Genomic DNA, 24,291 nt, shown 5'->3' with positions numbered 1-24,291 from the left:
TTAAAGGGTAAAGTAAATTAAATAACCATATGCTTCATATACATACAGGTCAAGTGTGTAACATTTAGGAGGGTTTATTGACAGAAAGGTAATATATTCGTACTAAACATCTTGGTATGTTTAGTGCCATAGTTTGGGTTTTGAAGCAAAAGCTTACAATGCAATTTAAGAATGGCATTTATCTGGAATATGAAGGCTACCGTTCTTTCTTGACGGAAGAACACATGACCTAAAAGTAAAGATTCTGAATACTTACTCGCTGATAGTTAAGTTAAATTCAAAAGTCCGTGCTCTAGATTTGAGCAGGCAGGCGGCGGAGGCCTTTTTGTTTGCATTCAGTCAATTTAGCGTGTAATGTGTGTGTGTTTGTGAAAACACAGTCAAACTGAGCGACACGCTCGCACCATATGGCACACTTTTCAGTCATCATTCTATGAATCCCAGAAGCACCAGAAGAATTCTTTACATCTGTCCCAGTCCAGCTGTGGGGAGTCCCATGTGCACAGACACCCACAGGGGGGGGAGAGGATGAGGGGGGGGGGCTGCTTTCACTGTTGGCGAATTCAACAAAGTTTCAATGCAGTGGCCAGCCACACATATGTCTGCATTATTTATTAGGGGCCTTGACAAAAAGATGATAAATAAATAAGAGTCTATTTTTTTCATGGGTCTTCCAGATTTTCAAACACTGTCTCATCATGAAATTTAGATGAGAATTTCACTTCATGTGTAAACAATCTATAATGGTCCTCTTCAGCAGTGGTGTGTTCAAGTGAGGCATTCCACTTTAATATGTAAAGAAAACGTATGTTGACCAAAATTACCACTTGGCGAAGCTGTATATTTTGTGCATATTGTGCCATTGGATATGTTTGCATCTGCACCAACTATAAACCCTGTGGATCAGAGGCAGAATTGAAATAAAGGAGCTCACCCTTATTGTCTCATACAAAAAGGATGTTGTGTTGCAGTAAGAGATTTTCCTGTTGACTCCACTGTCTTGCAGTATATAAGGTTTCTTTAAACATGACACCAGGATACACACCGTGTGTTGCCCAACTTCCATGGACATGATTAGCACACTGAGCCTAAGGGGACATTACAGAATTGAACGGGAAATGCTCTCAAGAGCGGTTACACTGCCCTCTGGGGATTCAACAGACACAGGGAAATGCCACAATCCATTAATTTGTTAAATAATACATAGATATTTGTGGTGCTTTTAATTTTTATTTTATTTTATTATCAAGAAAATACACATTTATAAGGATAAACAATTAAAACATACTAGAACAATAACAAATTGTCACATTGTCTGGAAAAACCTATGTCCATAACTTTAACAAAGGGGACGAGAGGGCCAAGTTTAACGGCCGCATCCAAATGTCTTATTCCACTCTTCATACAGCTCCAGATCTCTCGATGAGACACTGGGTCGCACCGTCTTCAGGCCCTCTTGGAAGTCACAGTAGAGGATCGGTCGCACCTGATCTGCTGTAATGGTAGCGATGTCACTGAGCTGGATGCTGCGGATGGGCCCCAGTGCTGCCTCTCGACACAGCTGAGTCATGTCAGCACCAGAGAAGCCCTCTGTAGCCGTCACTACACTGCCCAGCTCTTGCTCCCTCACCTGGTTCTTCTCTCGAGCCATGAGGTTGATAATAATCTGCTGTCGAGCGGCTGCTTCAGGCAGGGGGATGTATAACCTTTTTGCCAGACGTCGACGGGCAGCTTCATCTATCTCCTGAGGCCTGTTGGTGGCTCCCACCACCAGGATTCGGTCCTCAGCTGCTGTGGCCGCCCCGTCCAGCTGAACCAAGAACTCTGTTTTTATCCTGCGCGATGAGTCGTGCTCCCCGTCTGTCCTCTGGGACAGCAGAGAGTCAATTTCATCGATGAAAATGACAGCAGGCTGGTGGCAGCGAGCGATGGCGAACAACGCTCGCACCATTTTTTCTCCTTCACCCACCCACTTTGATGTGAGCGATGAGGCACTGATGCTGAAAAAGGTGGCGCCTGATTGACATGCAATACATTTCCCTATCAGAGTTTTCCCTGTTCCTGGTGGTCCAAACAACAGGATGCCTTTAGGTGGACCTCGGAGACCAGTGAAGATGTCAGGCCGCAGCATGGGCCAAACCACAATCTCCTTTATGGTCGTCTTGGCAAACTCCAGACCTGCGATGTCATCCCAGGCCACAGGAGGCCCATGGTCCATGATCTCACTCATGATCAGCTCAATTATCTTTGGCTCAAAGTTCTTCAGACGCTCGTCCAGGATCTCAGGTTCCTGGGCGGAATTACGACCCGCTACACCGTCTTCCTCCTCCTGTCTTGGAATAGGTGACACAAATTTCGAAAATGTGCCTCTAGGTCTGTTAGCGCCTAAAGACTTTTTCACAGTTGCTGCCATCCCAGAGCTCTGGCCTCTCTGAGTCTGATGGGAGTGTTTTTTATGGTGGTCAATGATGAACTGCTCGCGAGCTGTTTTGAAGTTGCTTCCAGGCCGTGGGTCAGCAGCAGCAGCAGCAGCTTGACCTCCATGTGACCCTTTGTCAACATCTCCTCCATCCAGGTTGTAAAAATTCTTCCTTTTAGATGGATTAGAGGTGGAAGAGAAGGTGGACTGGTAGTTGTGTGTGCCACTTGCAGGACCAGGGCTCCCCTGAGGAAGAACTGATGAAGGATAACTAAATAGAGACTGTGGTCGAGCTGAAGGTCTGGGGAATAAGTTTGGTTTCCCTGAGATTCTCTCAGAGCCTTTTGGTTTCTCTGCAGAAACATTAGTCAGATAATTTGCACCATTGTTAACCTCAGTGTGAGGCTCTGTTGGTCCTACAGGTTTCAACAATGCAGGCTCTGACCTGACTCCCATAAAGGGAGTGGATAGACAGTTTCCCCTGCTATCTTGTCCCACAGATATGTTAACATCTGCTGGTGCCACAAGGGACTCTCCTCCTCTTCCCCCTGGCTGTGCCTGTATCATCTTCTGCACGCAGGGCAGCTCGAGCACACTCTCCATGGTCAGGGATGACTCCCATTTGTCGCTGTAGTTCCTCTGACTACGGGCCAGATGCAGTGCACTGTCCGCGTAGTTGTTGAGCCCTGTACGGGGATCATCAGAGTCCAGAACTGCAGCGTAGCGCTCCGAGTAGGTCCTGAACAGGCTGGCCATGCCGGCCTCTGAGAGCTGAGAGCTTGCCCATGCATACTGAATGGAGAGGATGTGGGCCCGGTAGGCATCTGCCGTCTGTTCAGGTGTACAGTTGCCAGAAGAAATGTCAAAGGACCTCCTCTGCCATTCGTCCAGGTGTGCGCCACTCATGCCTGGCCTGTTCCTGCCTGATGAAGGAGAAGGGACAAATGTTATGAAAAATACATGGCTTGAGTAAAAGCCAAAGCACTCATCACCCCTGACCCACACTCAAAAAAATGCTGAAATTAACACAACCCATTTCAAATAGTTTGTAAGTTGTAAATACAAACAAATGTCTGTTAAATTCAAACCACTGCACTCATTTGAAGCTTTTCACTCTGTCTTAAATGACAGACAACAGAAATCCATTGATCAGTGGCTGTTTTCATAAAATTGTTTCTATGCTCACAACTCCTTGCTCTTTTACTGCCAACTGGGTTTTTCACCTGGTTAAATAGAGGATAAATACACGTTTTAATTAAAAGTAGTTCACACCGTGCTGATTAAGCCTAGCTGATGTACATGCCTGTGTAGCAGTTTTCTTGTTTTTGAAATTTGACATAAAATCTCCACTTATTTAAATCTTCAATATGCATGTGGCACTTTATCGCTAAGTTTTCTGAGTGGATTTTGTAAACCACTCACTCTGTCACACCCAAGAAGACCATAGAGAACTTTGCTCAGTGTCAACACCTCATACAACACCACTTCAAAAGACCAACTATCCCTTTAAGATGGCAAGATACATCGGGATTAATCACAATAGCAACTTGTAAGACATCACATAGCTGTGTGGTTATTTATGTATTTCTTAACACACTGAAGGACAAGCTGCTGTACAGTGGGAGGTAAATAAATTCACTCACTTGTAAACAAAGTCTGTTGAACGCTGTTAAACACGTTACGTGACTGAGACTGATGACGTCACTTACTATGAGCGACTTCTCCTTCTCTTTCTCGATATTTTTGACGAAAGCAGAAACGTCCTTACAAAACGTGGATTTATTGACAACAACACAGCTGTCGTACTTTAACTCACGGTATTGCTGTTCCCGCCACCCGTTTCTTCCTCAACAGTACAACTTCCTGTCACGTTCCAATTCGTTCACAGAAAAACTACATTACTCTCTCTCCGCCCTGCTGCTGCTGCCGCCACCACGAAAGGAAACCTGAGAAAGAGAAACGTATCCAACTGTAGTTTAAACTAAATTGTGATTGTCAAATTGGCGTAAAACTGCAAGAGCAAATCGTAAAATAAGTTAAAGCAACAGACTTGACAAAAAAACGGAATGGGACCCATGTCTTCGCACACTGGGGGAGCACTCCATTTATCCCCCGGGTTCTCCCAGAGACTCCTTGCTGTTCATGAGTCATTACACTGCTCCACTTTCGACGTAAACTTTCCCCTTCACTTGTATTTACTTAAAACATAACTTGATAAAATAACACAAATGAAACCGATGATAAAAACGTTTTTCTTGAGCTTTAAACGTTATTTCCCCCCCGGGATAGCAGTTTCAACACCGCTCAGGTCCTCACTGCCACCATGTTATAAGATCTACACCGCCATCTTGTGGTCACAACACGATAAACATAATTCAATTGTCACAAGGAACTGATAAAAACACGACAATGATGATAATAATGCGATGATACATCCAGTATTCAGCATTTTAAACACTGCTATCGATTACTACTATATGATACATTTGTTATTATTCAAAAATAATTATGGTGTTATGTACTATACTCTACTATATGTATAATTTATAATATTTTTAACCCATCGAAATAAACTGCTAAACAAAAATGGTGTCCTCTAGTGTCTTTAAAAAAAAACACAAACAACTTTTTTTTTGTTCCTGGAAAATGATTTGACCTTGTCTTTTTCTGTTTATACAACATTTAAGTAAATGTACAGTGACAGTTTCTTCTTCTAGTCCACATAAATCACAGAATTGCTCAATAGCAACACTCCATCAATATAATATAATATAACTACGATCTTACTGTTTCATAAATTCAATTTCAATTCAATTAAAACTTTATTAGGGACACATCTAGTGAGAGGCCCATAGCAACAACAAAACAACACCATACAATGATAATAAAATAAAACGTTATACATGAAAACTTTATGTGACATTTCATTTGAATAAATGACACGAAGACTAGCAGGTTTAAAGTGTAAGCTTAGAGAAATTGAGAATAAGATTAATTTAGTTTTGTATTGACCTATTTATGAGAACATGAGGGATGTGCCTTTTGGGAAAACTAGTGTCCTGAACTATTGTGGGTGGATGATGTAATATGGACTTCAGGAAGGAATTCTTTGTTATAGCAGATTGTATTTGCCAGGTATATGAGAGAAGGCAGCGTATTACTGTTTTATTCTTCTTATTTATTTTTTTTAAACATAAAACATTTGTTACGTTTATACCAACACAAAACGAGTCACAAACCAATTTATCGCAGTAGTCCGGGTGGAGAGGTCAATGCGGAGCGCTTATGTGCGCTACACAGACGCGTAATACTTTGCATTCTGGGTAATGTAGTATGCGCTTCGTCAAAATTCAGCAGGACACTAAATTTCAAAATATCTATTTTTGAAACAATTCGAAAGGAAAAATAAAACATTTCTAATGTGTTGATTTTGTGTTTTTACCTCCTGTGAGGAACGAAAATACGGTAAACTACTCGCCATATCAGTGTCTCCGTATGAACTACATTAACCGTGAGCAGCAGCGGCTGCTGGAGCTTCAAAGAAGAGAGCTCGGCTCACACACGCCGCTGGTGGATTACTTTAGCTGCGTCGAGACTCCGAGTCGCTAAAGCGCTATTTCTTTTTTTCTATTCACAAACAGCGTATCTTCGGAGACGTTCGTGCATTAGCTTGTCTACGGCGGCTGCAGTCCGTTAGCTGGTGTGGCTCGAGGGGAGACAGGATGTAAATGAGCCCAGACGGGACCAGCCCCAGGAACCTGGAATAGTCAGCCAGCCTGTCTGTCACACCCTGGTCTGTGGAGACTGGAGGAAACCTGTGTCTCTCTGTGTGTGTGTGTGTGGAGCAACATGTTCTTTTTTGTTAGCTTTTTGTTAGCTTGTTGTTGAGTTTTAGAGCACCAGTATAAGTTAGCTGGGAAGTGTGGACTGCATACAATGTCTGACTCATCGTCATCAGTATGGCTCGGGGAGAGGAGATAACGCTCAACAGTGTCAGTGCTGCAGTGCAAACCAGGCAGCATCACAACTGAGCAACACAACTCATCACGGACCCACCCAGCTGTTTTTGTCACGTCATAAAACCCTGCAGTAAAAATAAAAAAAGTGGCGTCATGAATTCCCCCATGTACACCTTCGTCACCCGTGACGACAACAGCACTGTATATGCAGAAGTTTCCAAAATCCTCCTCTCCACTGGACAGTGGAGGAAGCTGAAAAGGGACAATCCCAGATTCAACCTGATGCTTGGTGAACGGAACAGGCTGCCCTTTGGACGTCTAGGTACATTTTTAAGTCTTATTTATTACGAAACTGAAAAAAAGTCTACTGTTTTTATCCCTTCACCCAGGATGAGACAGCTGCTGTGACTGTGCAGAGACGCTGCAGAAAGATTGTGTCTTTGAATTTCAAGGCCATTTCTAGGTCCAGGACTTACACCTTCTGGTTGCAATTAGTATAACTTTTCTGATAATTAATCAATTCCTTGTTTTGTGTTGGTTATGTTTATTTAACGAAAAGATGTCTAAGATTTGTCTTCTGATTTGTTGACAAAAAAAAGCCAATCAGACTCATATGACCTCTTACCTGGCATATCACAGCAGAAAGGGAAGAGGTAAAATGGGAGACACACCCGTATAGACGGGGGGCATCCACAAAAACAGACAGTGTGGAAACGTTATACAACTTGAACAAAAGTTCCACATGAATGTCAGGACAGCAAAATAGTTTGTTGTGGAATTATACATGAAAGATAACCACAAATAAATGACACATATTACAACATAATAACTGGCATTCTTACACTAGTACACATGTGGGTACACAATGTTGACTTGATTATTAAACGTTGACTTCACAGGTCATGAACCAGGGCTGGTGCAGCTGGTGAACTACTACAGAGGAGCAGACAAGCTATGTAGAAAGGCATCACTGGTCAAGTAAGTATATTGTTTCAATAATATATACCATATACTTGTACATCCATCTTTTTTTGATACAGATGCAGTTGGAATGTATAAACATTAAGAACAAAATATCTTGCTCAGCAGCACAAATTATTAATTCAACAATCAGCATTTCTGTTGATTGACCAATTAGCAATTTGTGATGCAGAGCAAAGGCAGTGTGTGGGATATTTGTGTTTGTTCTACCTTGTCAGAAGAGAAATCTATACATGCTGCCATCATTCACGTAACAAATGCACTTATGAGTAAATTATTCAGAGCCAATTACATTAGCTGACCATTTTCTTTCTCCTCCCTTAGACTAATAAAGACCAGACCAGAGCTGTCCGACACTGCTAGCTGGTTCCCAGAATCCTACATCATCTATCCCACTAACCTCAACACCCCCGTTGCTCCTGCTACAAATGGCCTCAGCCATCTGAAGAACAATCCCAAGACAGATGAGCGGGAGGTGTTCCTGGCCTCTTATCACTCTAAAAAAGAAAATGGGGAGGGAATAGTGTGGATAGCAAAGTCTTCTGCTGGAGCAAAAGGTAAAAAACAGGTTATTCGGTTTAAATCCAAGAGACAAGGGATCACACATTCTTACTGAACTTCTAAAAGCAGCCTTGTTGGGATATACCATGTGTTGCTTAACATATTTTGTTTACTTGCTCCAGGGGCTGGTATTTTTATATCACAAGATGCTAATCAGCTGCTGGAGTACATTGATAATCAGGGACAGGTTCATGTTATTCAGAAGTACCTGGAGAAACCTTTACTCCTGGAGCCGGGACATCGGAAGTTTGATATCAGGCAAGTCTGTAGTGTTTATCACAAACCCTAAGAGAATGTTTTACTTTGTTGTGACTTTTAAAGTCTAAAACTCAGCGTCCCATCACTAGGAGCTGGGTGTTGGTGGACCATCAATACAACATCTACTTGTACCGGGAGGGCGTGCTGCGGACGTCTTCAGAGCCTTACAAAAGCTCTGACCTGCAGGACATGACCAGCCACCTGACCAACCACTGCATCCAGAAAGAGCACTCGCAGAACTACGGGAGATATGAAGAGGGGAACGAGATGTTCTTCGACGAGTTCAGGCTGTACCTGCTGAACACTCACAATGTCGCCTTGGAGACCACCATATTACCTCAGATCAAGCATATCATAAAGTAAGTCCTTGTTCAGCCATCAATACCTTTTATTTCAGTTTTATCATCTTCTACTGAATCTACACACTTGCTCTTATACTCTTACACTCATATGAATGCAGACTTTGGTTATGGTTGTAACATTGATTTGCTGCTTTTACAGGAGCTGTCTGACATGTATCGAGCCGGCAATCAGCACCAAGCATCTGTCCTACCAGAGTTTCCAACTGTTTGGATTTGATTTCATGGTGGATGAGAACTTCAAAGTGTGGCTCATTGAGATCAATGGAGCTCCAGCTTGTGCACAGTCAGTAATATTCATATTTAATCTTTTCCCTAAGCCTACTCTTGTCTTACTTTATATTCTGTTTACAATAAAATCAATAAAAAGTTTTGCATATGGGGAGTAACTTGGTCAAATATGTTTGTAATAAAGGAGGATCAGAAACAGGGAAGCTTGTTAACATGTTCTTCCTCATAGATATTTATGATTTTGTCTCTTTGATGAATGTGAATAACAGAAAATCAAATCGATTTTAACAACAACGCTATTATTTGTATCTCCTCCAGGAAACTTTACTCAGAGCTATGTCAAGGGATTGTTGATGTGGCCATCTCCAGTGTCTTCGCCCTAAACAACAGCAGTGAGTCTTCACCTGCTTCCTCATCTCCTTATTCCTGCTCCCCATCCTCTGCGTTCACCACCAACTCCTGCTCCTCTCCCAAACTGAGAGGACCTCTTCATGTGGGCCCTTTCACTCGACTGTAAGCTCACACTCAAATGTCCCCCTCACCTCCTCCAAATCAGAAACTTCCTCACCCCTGACCTGCACCTGAGAAGTAGCACACGCCAGTGACCTGAGCCCTGACCTGAATTTCCCAAACACCCAGACGAGACAGGTGAGGAGGTTCTTTTCATGAAAATCCCTGAGCTGTAAAAATGGTCACTGCTCTCCTCATAATGCACACCATGCACGTGAGGATGCTGATGCTTTGTGGAAGTCTCTGAATGATTTCCACCACCGCCACCAGTTTTTTTTCTCCCCCAGCAAGATTAATGGAGATCTGAAGGATGCAGAGATGCTGCCAATCCAGACTGTAGTGCCTTACATTTCCAACCACACTCCCTTAAAAAGACTGCCGGGTTAGCTTGCTCTTTTACCATGACTCATACTTCTCATTCTATAAGCCTTTGCACTGTTGACCCGTCCGTATGAGTTTGTTTAAAACAGATTCCTTATTATTGGAATTCTTATTTTCTTTTTTTTCCTTTTTTAAATTAGCTTACCTGATCCAAGTATTTCAGAAACTGCTGATCTGCTAGAACACAAACGTCACTAGGGATTACAAAGAGAGAAAAAAAGAGAAAATACCCATAAGCAGCAATTCTCTGAGAGAAAATACCTGGTTAACGACAAGTCAGAGGAGAATATCCAGACTGTTTTAAAGGTGATACAAAGGCAACAAATAACCACTTGTTTCAACAAAAGGTATGCAGAAGACTATCTCTGAATGCACAACACGTCAAACCTTGGAGCAGGTGGGTTGCAGCTGCAAAAGACCACACCAGGTACCACACCACAAGTATCCCGTGGGCCTAAAAAAAGTGGCTACTGAGGGTATATTAGCTAATATACTTAACTCAACATGTGATGACCAAACACATACAATTTGTCCTGAACACTATAATTTCTCCAATCTCAGAATGTGGACACTAGATATATAAATAGAGGGCAGGAGGGTGGCATAGGTGAGCAAGTAGACTACTTTTTACTCAAAAGACCCAGGTATACATTCCCCCCGATCTCTGATCTCCCCGTGGCAGAGATCAAATAAGAAAATGACTCCCTTAATGGGCTCAGCGAAGTATTACCTGACATTTTTCTCTTCTTGGTGATTTCATCGAAAGGATTTACGTTTGTCATTTGAAGAGAGCACGTTTGTGTGAAAGCATGTCGTAGTATGCGTCCTCATGAACAGCACCTTTTGCTGCGGCTTGTTTAGAGCTGCCCCAGTATCGCTGTTGTTCTTCTGATTTATGAAATAATAGGGTGTAGTTGTTAAAAAGTGTTGTTAATAAATGTGTGCTTTATGTTTTTTTTTTTTAACCTTTGAGATGAAAGTAGATTGTACTCAGTGTGTAGTTGATTAGAAAGACCCCATGAAATAAAAGTGATTTAAACACAGTAAACATCCAGTCCTACTTCATGCTTTACTCTGGCCTGTAAACAAATGTGTCATGACCAAAGAAAAGTCCCAATATACAGACAGACATGAAATCACTACTTCCTCTGTAGTTACCCTTCGATTCCCCTCAGTTTTTCCCTAAGCTGAATATATCATGCGTTTCTGTTTTATTTCATGGGGTCATCAAAAATTGTGTGTTTTTATTTTAATCAAATCTCTTTTGTGACTCGCTGAGACCTGTATTATATTTCTCTTTGTTAGAAAGGAGTGTTCTGTTCTTCCTTATATATAACACATTAAGGGACACATATTTTATTTATGTTTTTAATCACTGTGTATTTGTGTTAACTACTCTGAAGAATGTGTGAGTGGCTGAAGGTCCATAAAAATCTAAGCATCCGAAATGAATCTAAAATTCTAAAAGTCCAGCTTTGTTCATATAAATAAAGAAGTTGCTTGTTAAAAGGATAAGGTAAATAAAAACATCTGTAGCGGAAATGATGCTCGACAGTGGACAGACGAGTGTAAGTGATAAGTGTGTATTGAACGTGTGGTTATGTTAGTAAATGAGATACAAGGGTCTGATTGCTAGTTTTGGAAATGACACGTCAGTTTATTTTTTAAATTAAAATTTGTTGGGGAAAGCATTTCCATCAAAGGGACTGGGTGCCTTAGAGGGAATTGTATATTTAAAAAAAAAAAGCAGTGACCCGTCAGCATTTAAATGCTTTTTCATTTGTTTCTTCTGAAGTAAATTTGAGTTTCTTTGCTTATTTCTTCATTTGTAATATTTCCCTCTCATCTTTACCAAAGATCGAATCCCGACATTTTGTAGTTACTTTAATCTGAACATTGTCCGGTCGACTTGCCGTTGGGACGTGAAAGCAAGTAACATTCAGGGGGGTTGTCTGTGCTGTGCTTTTGTCAGGTGATGTTTTATCCAGAATCTTGCATGAACATTTGTCTGTATCAGGAACAATAATGCTAGAATAAAAAAAATATTACAATGACATATTTTCTGTTGTATCTCTCTTTCTGGACTGTGGCACCTTTACCTTTATATGGGAAATAGGACTGACACAAATCCCAAGAAGTATGTGATGCCCATCTTTTCCACAAAGATCTGCCTGCATCAAGCCCTAGTGGTGTAGTCTACATGATACGCAGGTATATGGTGTATACTCACTACAAATAGGCCAGGATTTTTGGTGTAACCACTTATAAATGGGAATTCATACACATCAACTCCGTTTTTTGACAAAAGTTATACTTGTGTAGTTTGTTTTTGCAAATAAAGAGTAGAGACGATTTCATTAAAAACACTAAATATAATACAATTAATCATATGCATACTCTTTCTGTAGGTTATCGTGCTGCTGGTTTGGCAACCCGTGCTGACAGTATACCCACTACAGTAGACCACACTACACCACTGCTCAGCCCCCTCAGTTTTATTGAGACTATTGTGATTATAGGAGGAGAGAGAAAGGGGAATCACAAGCTGCCCTTCTGATATTGACTGGTAGTAATTTCTATATGCACATCAATATTTATAGTGCTGTGCTACATGGACTGATACTTTATGGTCCTTACTTTGAACATTTTCTTGAGCTATACAAGGTTAGACCAATTTGCATGCAACACCAGATATACAATGTACACACATAAAACTAAAAGACATCTTTAAAAAAACAACAACAACAAAAAAAAACAACTGTTTGCTCTTTTGTATGTATCCTATACTCTAATGAATGTGTATTTAAAATTGCAGTACATAACCTTTAACTCTTCTCATAGTCTGCCCCTGTTTGGTTCTTGTGAACAAAAACTATTTTGTACACTGTCTGTAGTGAGTTGTTCTCATCAAAATAAAACAACAAAACCAACCTTAGCCACTTAGGGGCTGCAGTTCCGGTACTTCCGTGTCGTCTTCCGGTTCCAATGAATGAATTAAACACGTGAGCGTTGTATGCAGTCACCAAACTTTTATTCACGTTTTTGCGCCCTTAACAATGAAGCGACTAAAGCCGAACTGTGCAGACACTTACATTAACTCTGTAACTTTAATGTAAAATCAAAACAAAGGGCTCACATGTTCGCCACAACGCAATAAAAAAAGACGCGACGGTCAAAAACGGTGTGCTTCCACAGTCAGCAGCACACACCTGCTGAGTAATTACCTGCGGTTCTGTTTTACAATTTCCTGCACCCCACAGCACAGAGCGCCACCTACTGTGACATCCAGGTATTACACAAAAAAATAAACAAACGCGCACATAAACCAAAAAATGGCTAGTAAGAAAATAATATATCAATATTTATCATTTGTGTGTGGGTATGTTTGAATGTACAGTTCTTGTTTAATGACACCTAATTCCCGTTGTACGTCACATGCAATGGTAATAAAGCTAAATATTCTGTTGTATTCTATTATGTTCTACTAAGCAGTTAAAACGGCAGTATCACATTAATGTGAATCTTACTACAAAGAAGCTCAATGAAGAGTGGCAATTGAAGAGCAGACTGATAAAATTGGGGATTAAATGGAGCAGCAAAGGTCTCTTAGAAGGAGGGAATCAACAAATACAGGCTAAACGGGATGTTTTTAAACAGGTTTATGAGATTTCTTTCTCTTTTGTGAAGTATTTATGACTCTACACACGCCGGTACAGCAGGGGGCGGCATGCACAGTTAAAGTCCGCTTGTAGTCCGTGACAAAAACAAAGAAAAAGAAGGGGAGGGTTCTACTTCCTGTGTGTCCGTGCACATGTGGTAAACAAGCACACAGAGCCGGTGACAGTGAGAGCATGGACTTCTCAGCAAAGTGGCGAAATTTACCCCAAGGTCCGAGTCTGAAGAATCTGACTGAGGGAGGCTTTGGTGTCCTGAAAGAGACTCAACACGCTGCTGTGCAGGATCTGACCAAAGCTCACATCGAGTCATTTGACCAGGCTGTCACCGACGGACTCAGCCGCGTTGTTCAGGTCAGCTGCACTTTAGTAACTATCAAGTTATTACTGAGAGAAACACACGCAACTCTTTTATAAATAATGTAGCCCTGCGTGTTTTTTATCAAACTATGAAACTTCAATAATAATGAAAAAAAAAATGCTGTGCATAAATCACAACTAACTCTTAAACTGTGATTGAGTGAATGTTTCTTACACTAATAACTTGTATATCATTTCATACTATTATAATAACATTTCATTATAACACAAGGCAGCTACTGTCACCTACATGGACAACAATATTATCACATAAACTGTTAAAACTATAGTCTGAAGAAGACACTGCCATTTTCTGATTACCCATAAGGCAATACTCCAATTATGTAGACCAGGGGTGTCAAACTCATTTTCACTGAGGGCCACATCAGCATAATGGTTACCCTCAAAGGGCCAGATGCAACTGTCATACAGAATAAATGTAACTAAATATAATGTAAAATAAAGGTAACTACTCCCTAAAATATTGCTAAATAACTTTCTGTGTTTATTACTTATTCAATTTCAATCGTCGCATGATGGATATACAACGATACACCGCGATTTAGTGGCGGTGCCGTCACTTTGCGGGTAACGCAATCGCTATGCATTGTGGAAAATGTAGTTTATGGTCAACGCACGCCTTAAAGCAGCATAGACCTATTTTAACACAGATTTTAAAGACCAATTAATCACTCGCTGGCCACATAAAATTATGTGGCGTGCCACACCTGGCCCCCGGGCCTTGAGTTTGACACGTGATGTAGACTTTGTTTCTTGATGGAGTTATTTTGATTTGTGTAATTATTCCTTAATTTTACAAAGCCAGATCTTCAAAAACGAGGGTGCAAGTTTAGCTCATAAACAGTAAGCAAATTCCAATGAGATATTTTTAATGTAGATATAAGTCACAATCAGACTGCTCTGTAACATGTAAACATGAATATATATATATACACATTGGGTTCTACTTATGACAATAATTTTATACGTCATAATTTAAATGTCTTACTCAGATTATGGTGCGTAGTCGGATTATTGGTATGCATGTAAGTGTAGTTGCAGTGTCAACAGGAAGATTTGGTGCTCACTCAAGTTGTTGCTTTCAGTGTCACTATTTTATAGTTTTTTTGGTGTGACCCTTCTCTCTCAGGCCATCCCACCCTTGGAGTTCACTGTAAGAGATGAAAAAGTCTGTCTTTCCTTTGTGGAAATCACAATCAACAGCCCAGTTGTCGCCAAAGGGAACATCTGCAAGGAAATGCGCGTGTTTCCAGCAGAGTGCAGAGGACGAAGATGCTCATACAAAGGAAAGATTCTGGTAAGACTGAGATTTATGTACAATTTATTTCTTGCTTTCAGTATAATTTTCATTTCAGAATTACATCCTATATCTTAAACGGTTTACACTCTGTGTCATTTCAGGCTGACGTTAGCTGGTCGATTAATGGAGTTCCCAAAGGCATCATCAAACAGTCGTTGGGTCAGTTGCCAATCATGGTAAAGTCCAAGCTTTGTAACCTCCATGGTATGTCCCCTAAGGAGCTTGTTGAACACCATGAAGAAGCAGAGGTACGAGACACGTTAATGACATCTGTGATATGAACACAGACCAAATGCATTATGTTTATCTAACCTCTCAATTGTCGACAGGAAATGGGAGGTTATTTCATTGTGAATGGAATTGAGAAGGCTATCCGAATGCTGATCATGCCGAGGAGGAACTATCCCATTGCTATGTCAAGACCAAAATGGAAGAGCAGGGGCCAAGGATACACTCAGTATGGTGAATATGACCTTTTTCATTTGAGAGCGTCTGTGTAATTAAAGTGTAGGTTCTTGAATGAAAGCTACCAGTTTTTTAAAAACAAATGGTGTCATCCTCATCTTCTAACAGGTATTTCTATCCACTGTGTGAAGGAAGAGCACACAGCCATCAACATGAACCTACATTATTTAGAAAACGGGACTGTGATGCTGAACTTTATCTATCAAAAAGAGCTTTTCTTCCTCCCACTAGGCTTTGCACTCAAGGTAAAGGTTGAATTTTCTTTTGGAAATGAACATCACTGCACAGAATATTTTAAGATTATTGTGTTAAACTATAAAGTGAACATTCTCTTGGTGCTCATTTTGTCTGCCGCATTCTCCAGGCCTTAGTGGACTTCACAGACTTCCAGATCTACCAGGAACTCATCAAAGGTCGGGAGGAAAATTCCTTCTACAAGAGCTGTGTGTCAGAGATGCTTCGCGTTGTCATGGAGGAGGGTTGTCCCAGCCGGAGCGAGGTGCTCAATTACCTCGGAGAGCGCTTCAGGGTTAAAATGAACCTCCCTGCTTGGTACACAAATGAACAGTGTGCCAATTTCCTGCTCGAGTAAGTTTTTATTTTTATTTTGCAAAAAATGATTGAGAATGTTATATTTTGTCAGCATGAGTTTGGTAATAAATGTAGTAAAATGACTTGTGTTCTGTTTTGATCAGCGAGTGCATCTGCATCCACCTGAAGTCCGACATGGAGAAGTTCTACCTGCTCTGTCTGATGACAAGGAAACTTTTCACATTTGCCAAGCAGGAGTGCATGGAGGAGAACCCCGACAGCATCATGTGTCAGGAAGTCATGACTCCTGGTCAGCTGTACCTCATGTTTCTGAAGGCAAGATACAGTTTTTAAAAGACAGCCGTTTAGGTTGGCACTAATCGGTTGCTCTAATCTGTTGAGAATTTGGGTAAATTTCAAGTTGTTTTGAATTTAACCTCCCAATAATTTTTTTTACAGGAAAAACTAACTGCCTGGTTAGTGTCTGTGAAACTGGCCTTTGACAAGAGATCAATCAAAATGAGGTCACCATGTTCTCCTGAAAATATGATGAAGATATTCAACATGGGCACAGATTTGACCAAGCCCTTTGAATATCTTCTGGCTACTGGAAACCTCTCCTCTAAGACAGGTGTGACCACATGAGTTGAGGATAGTATTTGATACGATATAAATGTGTCGTTAATGTTTTACATGAAATGTTTTTTTGCATCGTTTGACCCCAGGTCTCGGCATGCTGCAGAGCACAGGCCTGTCTGTCGTCGCCGACAAGCTCAACTTCATCCGCTACTTGTCCCATTTCCGCTGCGTGCACAGAGGAGCGGCGTTTGCCAAAATGAGGACCACTACTGTCCGTAAGCTGCTGCCTGAATCCTGGGGCTTCCTGTGTCCCGTCCACACCCCGGACGGGGAGCCATGTGGGCTCATGAACCACATGACGGCCAGCTGTGAGATCGTGGCAGAGTCGTGGCTCACCACATCCCTCTCTGCTCTTCTCTGTTCCCTTGGTGAGTTCTTTTTTTTTTCAAACACAAGTGCATTACTCTGTCCTTAAGCCTTGGTGCAAACCCTTTTCTGTCTCTGCTGCCTAAGGTGTTACTCCAATGGATGGATCTCCTGGTCAACCCTTTGCAGACTGTTACCCTGTGGTTCTTGATGGGGCTGTTGTCGGTTGGTTGGAGACTGAATTAGCCCCAGTTGTTGTCGACTCATTGCGCAGGTTCAAGGTAGGACAATCAGTGTTGGGCATGTTAATCAGAACTTATTAGTCATTTAAAAGACAAAAAAAAGACAACAAGCTAATTGCAACCTGGTCGTGTAGTAACTCGGCATTGTAAATAGGTAAATTGTTGTCATTTACACTACTCATTCCTGCGTGAGTTGTACTGTCCACTCTGTGAGTGCAGATATTTAAACTATCATTTAATGATTGTAAATGAAGGTGCTGAAAGAGAAGAAGATTCCACCCTGGACTGAGATTGTCCTGGTTCCCAAAACAGGCAAAGCAAGTTTGTACCCAGGCCTGTTCCTCTTCACAACGCCCTGTCGAATGGTGCGGCCCGTGCGCAATTTGGCTTCTGGGGAGGAGGAGCTAATTGGTACCTTTGAACAAGTATGTTTTAACGGCAGTTTTTTTTTTTTTTTAAAGATGTTATTGTAATTGTCAGACTAAGTTTAATCGTCTTTTTATAACTTGCTGCAGCTTTATATCAACGTGGGCATCTTGGAGGATGAAATTGAGCCAGGAGTGACCACACACCAGGAACTGTTTCCTCACAGCATGCTGAGTGTCGTAGCCAACTTCATCCCGTACTCAGACCACAACCAGAGTCCCAGGAACATGTACCAGTGTCAGATGAGTAAGTCTGGCAGACACATTTTAAAACCTTAATTCCTTTTTTCCCCCCAGACATTAAACCCCTTCCCTTTACAGGCAAGCAGACCATGGGTTTCCCCCTGCACTCGTTCATGGATCGCTCTGATAACAAGCTGTACCGGCTGCAGACCCCACAGAGTCCACTGGTCAGGCCTTACATGTACGACCACTACAACCTGGACAACTACCCCAGCGGCACAAATGCCATCGTGGCCGTTATATCCTACACAGGCTATGACATGGAAGATGCAATGGTGAGTAAAACATGACAATTATTGTAAATATATTTTCCCTTCAAATACAGAATGAATTACATTTATCTCACTCTTCTTAGATTGTGAACAAGTCATCATGGGAGCGAGGCTTTGCCCATGGAAGCATCTACAAGACTGAGCTGGTTGATCTGGCAGAAAAGGTGAGGGGAGAAGATAGTGTGGTGTTTGGGACCAAGCCAGATGATCCTAAGGTTGAGAACAAACTGGACGCTGACGGACTACCACACATTGGTTCAACACTGACGTACGGAGACCCTTTCTATAGCTACATCAACCTCAACACTGGGCAGACCCACATCATCTTCTATAAGTAAGTGTTTGCGTTTTCTCATTAGGTTGGGATAGACATGGATATTTGATTACTTGATTATGTATTTGATTATTAAAACGTTACAACATTACAAAGACATATTTAAAGATTTATGTTTCTAATTACATTAAACGTCGTTTTTCCTTTTAGGAGTCAAGAGTCCTGTGTAGTCGACAATGTAAAGATCTGCAGCAACGACAGTGGCTCGGGCCCCTTTAAACGCGTTTGCATTACCACACGAGTACCGCGAAACCCCACCATCGGTGACAAGTTTGCCAGTCGCCACGGTCAGAAAGGCATCCTGAGCCGCCTGTGGCCGGCCGAGGACATGCCCTTCACAGAGAGCGGTATGAGTCCCGACATCCTCTTCAACCCCCACGGCTTTCCCTCTCGTATGACCATCGGGATGCTCATTGAGAGCATGGCGGGCAAGTCTGGTGCCCTGCACGGCCTGAGCCACGATGCCACGCCCTTCACCTTCTCTGAGCAGAACTCTGCACTGGAATACTTTGGAGAGTTGCTCCGGGCTGGTGGCTACAACTATTACGGCACGGAGCGGCTCTACAGTGGCTTGAGTGGTCAGGAGCTGGAGGCCGACATCTTTATCGGGGTCGTCTACTACCAGCGGCTACGTCACATGGTCTCTGACAAATTTCAGGTGAGGACCACAGGTTCTCGAGACAAGGTGACTAACCAGCCAGTGGGAGGAAGGAACATCCAGGGAGGCATCCGTTTTGGTGAGATGGAGCGAGACGCCCTGCTGGCGCATGGCTCGTCTTTCCTTCTTCACGATCGTCTCTTCAACTGCTCAGACCGATCGGTAGCTCAGGTGTGTATTGACTGCGGCAGCCTCCTCTCTCCTCTGTTGGAGAAACCACCGCCCTACTGGTCATCCATGCGCCACCGTAAAACTGTGTGCTCCCTGTGTGGAAAAAGTGACTCCATTGACTCCGTGTCTGTTCCTTATGTCTTCCGCTACTTTGTAGCAGAGCTCGCTGCGATGAACATCAAAGTCAAACTGGATGTGAAGTGAAATTTGTAAAGGAATGAGTAGATACTTGCTCTAAATATGATGAGACAGACGGTAATAAAGTGTCCAACAAAGATGCTACATATATATTTTTTTTAATGGTTTATGAGTAAAACTGTTGAACCTTGCTACAGATAACAGATACTGTGTAGCCATGATGTGTGTGTGTGAATATTAAAATGCCTAAGACTTTGGTCCCATTGTTAAGTTCTTTTCCTTTTTTAAAAAATTAAAATGAACTGAATTGAACTTCATTGTATTCACATGTTCTGTTGATGCGTGTACAAACTAAAGTTCTATTGTACAATCATTCTGAGTGTTGATTTGTTATTTTATTGCTGATTCTTATAGTGCTATACTATCTAAACAATTTTGGAATGGAAGTATTCAGATCCCTAAGCCACAATTTAAAAAAAATAATAAAAAAGCAAAGCCATACATAAAAGGTGATTGGTCTTAAATTACAGATCCCCACTGATTGTCATCTGTCATTATTAATACAATCTTACATTAGTAGTTTGTTGCGAGCATTTAAAATGGAAAATACTTATTGAAACCAATGCCCCTCCAGAGCCCATGTAGTTAAAATGACTAAAGGCGGATTTCCACCGGGCGTGTTACAACCGCGGCACGTCGCTGTTGCCGATCGCTTCCATTCTAATCAATGTGAGCATTTTCACCAGACGTGCTGCGACGCGTCTCAGCCGCAGAGTTATCGTTAGGTAGCAGTTCTATTTTTGCCTTTGCCGAGTCGCGCCAAGCTCAACAGAGCAGATCGCACCAGACAGCAAGTCCGACACAGAATCAAAGTAAAACACTTCCGCCCTACACAATACGCAGGTCATATAGCCTATCGCAACTTCACATCAACATTACGTCGTAACCGGTGGTACCAGGTCAACAGGCAATTGATCAGAGGGTCTCGGAGAGTCATAATGTACGTCGAGAGACTGATTGTTGAAGTGGAGAAACAAAATAATTTATGACACCAGATCAACAGTACTTCCACGTCGGAGAATGAAAGAAGCTGTGTTGTTGTTGTTTCCTTGATACAGACAGTCTATCATCTCGCAAACTCGCGTCCGTTCAGGATTATCGCATGATCTTCTGTGAATACCACTAGCTCCCAAAGCACCACTGCGCTGCTGTAACGTGCCCGGTGGAGATTGACGTCGGGCGGAGAATGAAGCAAAACCACGCCACTGACGATCCATGGCTGTAGCACGCCCGGTGGAAATCCGCCTTAAGTTATGTATGAAAGCAGCAACTGACTTATTTAAAGTATGGTGTTAATATCATGTCATTCACCCTTAAACTTTCTAAATATTAAAATGTCTGCAGTGTAGCATTATTTCAGATTTCACTTTAGCTGTTCCAGAATATGTGGCAGATCTAAGACCGTAGGAATAGTGTAGTCTGGTTTCACTGCTCCAGCTGGCACAGCACCTTCTGTACTGTTGATCCAAACTGTAGCTCGTACTCTTGCGTTAAATCCCCCCTGAATATCTGTGTCCAGAGAGTCTCCGACCATAACGCAGTCCTGAGCTTCCACCCCCAGCATGTTGAAACACAATGTGAAGATGGACACGAATGGTTTCTGCTCTGCGTAATCTCCTGCTATCACAATGGCATCAAAGAAGTCCTCACATTTGACTGCCTGCACTTTCTCTTTCTGGGACTGAGATTCTCCGTTGGTCAGCAGCAGCAGCTTGTATCTGCTGCGCAATTGTTTCAGGAGCTCACATATTTCAGGGGACAGACTGAGAAACTCTAGGCGACTGCTTTTCCACAGGGAGTAGCACTGAGCTGCGAGAGAGGCTGTGGAACGATTGCCCACAGTCTCCTGGATGCTCTCCTCCCAATGACCCACTCGTACATCGTCTATGGATCGTCCGGCTGCTGGGTCAAAACTGGCATGGAAAAGCTTCTGCTTGAACTTGTTACAAATGCTGCTGGCGGTGTCGTCATCCAGGCCCAGTGTAGCCTTCATAAGTTCACTGGTCTGTGAGTCACATGACACAAAACTCTCATTAAGTTAAATGTTTCCATGTTATAATTGAACAATAATTCACAAGAGAGACATTTATGACCAATATTTTGGTGGATACAGGGATTCAGCAATTTATTATTTAATTTTAAAGGTGCCATATGTAAGAATGTGGCCAAAAACAGTTGCTACATTCAAAATACCGAGGTCTTTTAGGTTTCATTTTCTGAGGTAACTAGCAACCTGTGGTTGCTCAGCAGCTGAGGCTCTACTGAGTGCAATAATTGGTAGACTGCGGTAGGCATGCCAAAACATGATTTAAAAACATAAACATGATTTGCAGTCTGCAAAATATTTTTTTTAATGCAAACATTTTGGCTGTACTGTTGTTGTTGGTGAGTTCAGTTTGTTATATGAATATTATTCCTGAGTCTCTGTGACATATTAGGAGGATTTTATGGCCAGTGCTTTAGATTTATTACATAATGCACCTTTAAGTGAAGATGAAGAAAAAAAATCAGTGTGTCAGACTCTGTTACTCTAAAAAAAGGCAATGTGATTAGATTAAGAATGAGCCATGTATGTGTGCAATAAATCTGTTATAGTAAAACAAAAAAATACACAACGAAATACATACGTATATATTGTGGAATGATGTCAGCAGTGAGCTTTTAACGACAGTGAGCATAAAGCAGTAGCTAACTAGCTACAAGGGGGCGCTGTGAATAGAAAAAGTCCCGTTTAAAAGCCCAAATCCCTTGCTGAACAGGCTCCCTCGTGTGGCCCGGAGCTGCACTGCAGACTTAAATGTTGAGTAAAAAGGCTCGAAAAAGCTCTGCAATGTTAGTTATTTAGCGACCCTAAATTGTCCCCCATACCCATTTGTAGCTCCAGACTCATTAGTCTCTCTGGAAAAGACTTAAGTATAACCAGCAGCAGTCACTGAAATATGACGTTCTGACTGACGTTACAAATATGGCGGCGCCCTTAAAAAACAAAAACGTGAGGAATAATGAGGATTAATCACCTTCTGTATCGCCACAGCACCTGCTCCGTTTGTGTCAATCAGCGTGTTGTCCAAGTCAAACAATATCGCCTTCACACTTTTATTGTCCATTGCGGCAGAATCACGTATGTTTTCTTTTTTTTTAATGCGGAAGCACAACCGGGGTGAACTGCATGCTGGGAGTTGGATGTCTGACAAATGCTAAGCGCTTCCGTGTTTCATCCTCTAGAGGACGCCAATGAATAAAAGTACAGTGGTTGAAGCAATTTACATAAATGAAAACATGCGACACAAAATGCATCACTGCAAATACAAATGCAAATAGGATTATTTATTTAACAAGAACACACACTTTTATTCATTTTAATGTGAATGTTTACCAGACCTGTGAAAACCAACAACACTTGATGGTTCCAAGAACAAGTCTTCTCATCAGTTCACATTGAAACACAAAGTAAGATCTATTTCAAACTATTTACATACAGTAGATTTAACATTATTAACATTATTAAATTTAAAACATCTAAAATGGTCCCTAATAGACAACGCTTTGTGACACAAATGGATTATATTTTAAAATCTATTTTGTTCTGATGGCCATTGTTGTAATTTTGAAGTATGATTGTTGATGTTTATTGTTGCTATTTTATTTAAGGAAGGTATCTTTATAAGCTTTCTTTGCCTTCCTCCCGCACACCCCTGCTTTGTAAAAAATGTGCAAATAATCCAACACATAAATTCAGGATTCAGAGCCGAACTCACAAATTGTCAGAAATGCAGAACATATACGATTTAATAAAGAAAAGAGTAGGTTTAAAAGCGGATCATTGTGCAACGTTATGTTATAACCAACTGCTGAACATGGTGGCTGATCTGGAGCCTAATTATATTACCAGACCAAAATTAGTTTTGGACAGGTGACTGTGAAACAGTCAGTGTTATCACCTGCCAAATCAATTGCCCTAAGTGACACTCGACAATGGATATTGTGATTTTAAGCACTTGTCGCATATTCCATGACACACACACACACACACACACACACACACACACACACACACACACACACACACACACACACACACACACACACACACACACACACACTCTTCTAAAAAAAAAATCAAAGCATACCTCGTTTCTTATGTCTTTAAGCTGACTTTCATTATCTGGCAACGGGCCAGAGGTTCACACGCAACAGGGTGCAAGCCTGTTGCACTACTGCACCAAACCCATGTAGAAATCACAACAATCCTCTTTAGTCTTTTGCAGATACCTGACCTAATTGTCTCAGTTATGTTGGCCAAAAAAAACGTCAAGGATAAATTATGAATCGAGACGTGGTATGAGAGGCCTGACCTGCTAGAACAAACAAAACCTGCTGCTTGCATGCGAGGGAGGAATATTATGCTTGATTAAAAGAGACACTTTTAAAAAAAAAAAAAAAAAAAAAAACTCCCTTTACCCATAAAAAGGAAGAGAAGTATGAACAGTGGGTATGTGATGAGCAAACTAACAAGTGCAAAGGTGGAATTTCCCCTCTGATGTGAAGGAGGGGAAAAAAAAGAAGAAGAAAGATAAGAAGAAAGCGACTTCCCTAATGTGCAAAGTGTTCTCTTCCAAGTAAGTGCAGGCATCTGAGGGACTGGTGAGGCTTGGTGTCTTTGTCTGCACGACACCATTCCTCTTTTATCTATGTGGGTGGCCGAGGCTGCAAATAGTCACACGCCATCTCTCAGCTGGGCACGAAAGGGCTCTGTTCCACCAAACACCCTCGCAGCCTCTTTACAGCAGGAA

The 24,291-nt window shown here is 41.7% G+C and overlaps 4 protein-coding genes across 5 annotated transcripts; 2 read left to right on the top strand and 2 right to left on the bottom strand.

Moving 5' to 3' along the window:
• Window positions 1-1,366: 1,366 nt before the first annotated feature.
• On the bottom strand, window positions 1,367-3,328 carry fignl1 (fidgetin-like 1; the record flags this gene model as incomplete). Its single annotated transcript, XM_083897726.1, has 1 exon — window positions 1,367-3,328. The coding sequence occupies exon 1, from the start codon at window positions 3,323-3,325 to the stop codon at window positions 1,367-1,369; it is 1,959 nt and encodes a 652-aa protein (XP_083753852.1). The 5' UTR covers window positions 3,326-3,328.
• A 2,938-nt stretch (window positions 3,329-6,266) lies between these two features.
• On the top strand, window positions 6,267-11,571 carry ttl (tubulin tyrosine ligase). Its single transcript, XM_083897526.1, has 7 exons — window positions 6,267-6,700; window positions 7,278-7,356; window positions 7,684-7,916; window positions 8,043-8,178; window positions 8,268-8,537; window positions 8,680-8,823; window positions 9,087-11,571. The coding sequence occupies exons 1-7, from the start codon at window positions 6,532-6,534 to the stop codon at window positions 9,283-9,285; spliced, it is 1,230 nt and encodes a 409-aa protein (XP_083753652.1). The 5' UTR covers window positions 6,267-6,531; the 3' UTR covers window positions 9,286-11,571.
• Window positions 11,572-15,119: 3,548 nt separating this feature from the next.
• polr1b (RNA polymerase I subunit B) lies at window positions 15,120-19,590 on the top strand. Of its 2 annotated transcripts, none has more exons than XM_083897167.1 (13): window positions 15,120-15,262; window positions 15,344-15,476; window positions 15,588-15,724; window positions 15,844-16,067; window positions 16,175-16,346; window positions 16,470-16,641; window positions 16,736-17,017; window positions 17,103-17,236; window positions 17,452-17,622; window positions 17,713-17,869; window positions 17,944-18,140; window positions 18,221-18,471; window positions 18,622-19,590. In XM_083897167.1, the coding sequence occupies exons 1-13, from the start codon at window positions 15,188-15,190 to the stop codon at window positions 19,502-19,504; spliced, it is 2,988 nt and encodes a 995-aa protein (XP_083753293.1). In that variant the 5' UTR covers window positions 15,120-15,187; the 3' UTR covers window positions 19,505-19,590. The 2 variants fall into 2 exon arrangements, with proteins under 2 accessions (XP_083753293.1, XP_083753292.1); XM_083897166.1 differs by having other exon boundaries at window positions 17,103-17,248.
• Window positions 19,591-20,861: 1,271 nt separating this feature from the next.
• On the bottom strand, window positions 20,862-22,605 carry nanp (N-acetylneuraminic acid phosphatase; the record flags this gene model as incomplete). Its single annotated transcript, XM_083897670.1, has 2 exons — window positions 20,862-21,503; window positions 22,516-22,605. 2 exons carry the CDS (start codon window positions 22,603-22,605, stop codon window positions 20,862-20,864), a joined length of 732 nt encoding a protein of 243 aa, XP_083753796.1.
• Window positions 22,606-24,291: the final 1,686 nt, after the last annotated feature.

The sequence above is a fragment of the Microchirus variegatus genome (assembly GCF_963457635.1).
Source record: "Microchirus variegatus genome assembly, chromosome: 11".
Lineage (NCBI taxonomy): Eukaryota > Metazoa > Chordata > Actinopteri > Pleuronectiformes > Soleidae > Microchirus > Microchirus variegatus.
Note: the sequence above shows the minus strand (reverse complement) of the source record. Positions and strands in the feature narration are given on the sequence as shown.

What these genes read in the sequence shown, in the direction of transcription:
- polr1b (XM_083897166.1), top strand. Translation starts at nt 15,188, where the DNA reads ATGGTAAAGTCCAAGCTTTGTAACCTCCATGGTATGTCCCCTAAGGAG. An exon ending in AACACCATGAAGAAGCAGAG is followed by an intron (nt 15,263 to 15,343) that starts GTACGAGACACG and finishes AATTGTCGACAG; the next exon opens with GAAATGGGAGGTTATTTCAT. An exon ending in AAACCTCTCCTCTAAGACAG is followed by an intron (nt 16,642 to 16,735) that starts GTGTGACCACAT and finishes GTTTGACCCCAG; the next exon opens with GTCTCGGCATGCTGCAGAGC.
- ttl (XM_083897526.1), top strand. Translation starts at nt 6,532, where the DNA reads ATGAATTCCCCCATGTACACCTTCGTCACCCGTGACGACAACAGCACT. An exon ending in AGAAAGGCATCACTGGTCAA is followed by an intron (nt 7,357 to 7,683) that starts GTAAGTATATTG and finishes CTCCTCCCTTAG; the next exon opens with ACTAATAAAGACCAGACCAG. An exon ending in CAGATCAAGCATATCATAAA is followed by an intron (nt 8,538 to 8,679) that starts GTAAGTCCTTGT and finishes CTGCTTTTACAG; the next exon opens with GAGCTGTCTGACATGTATCG.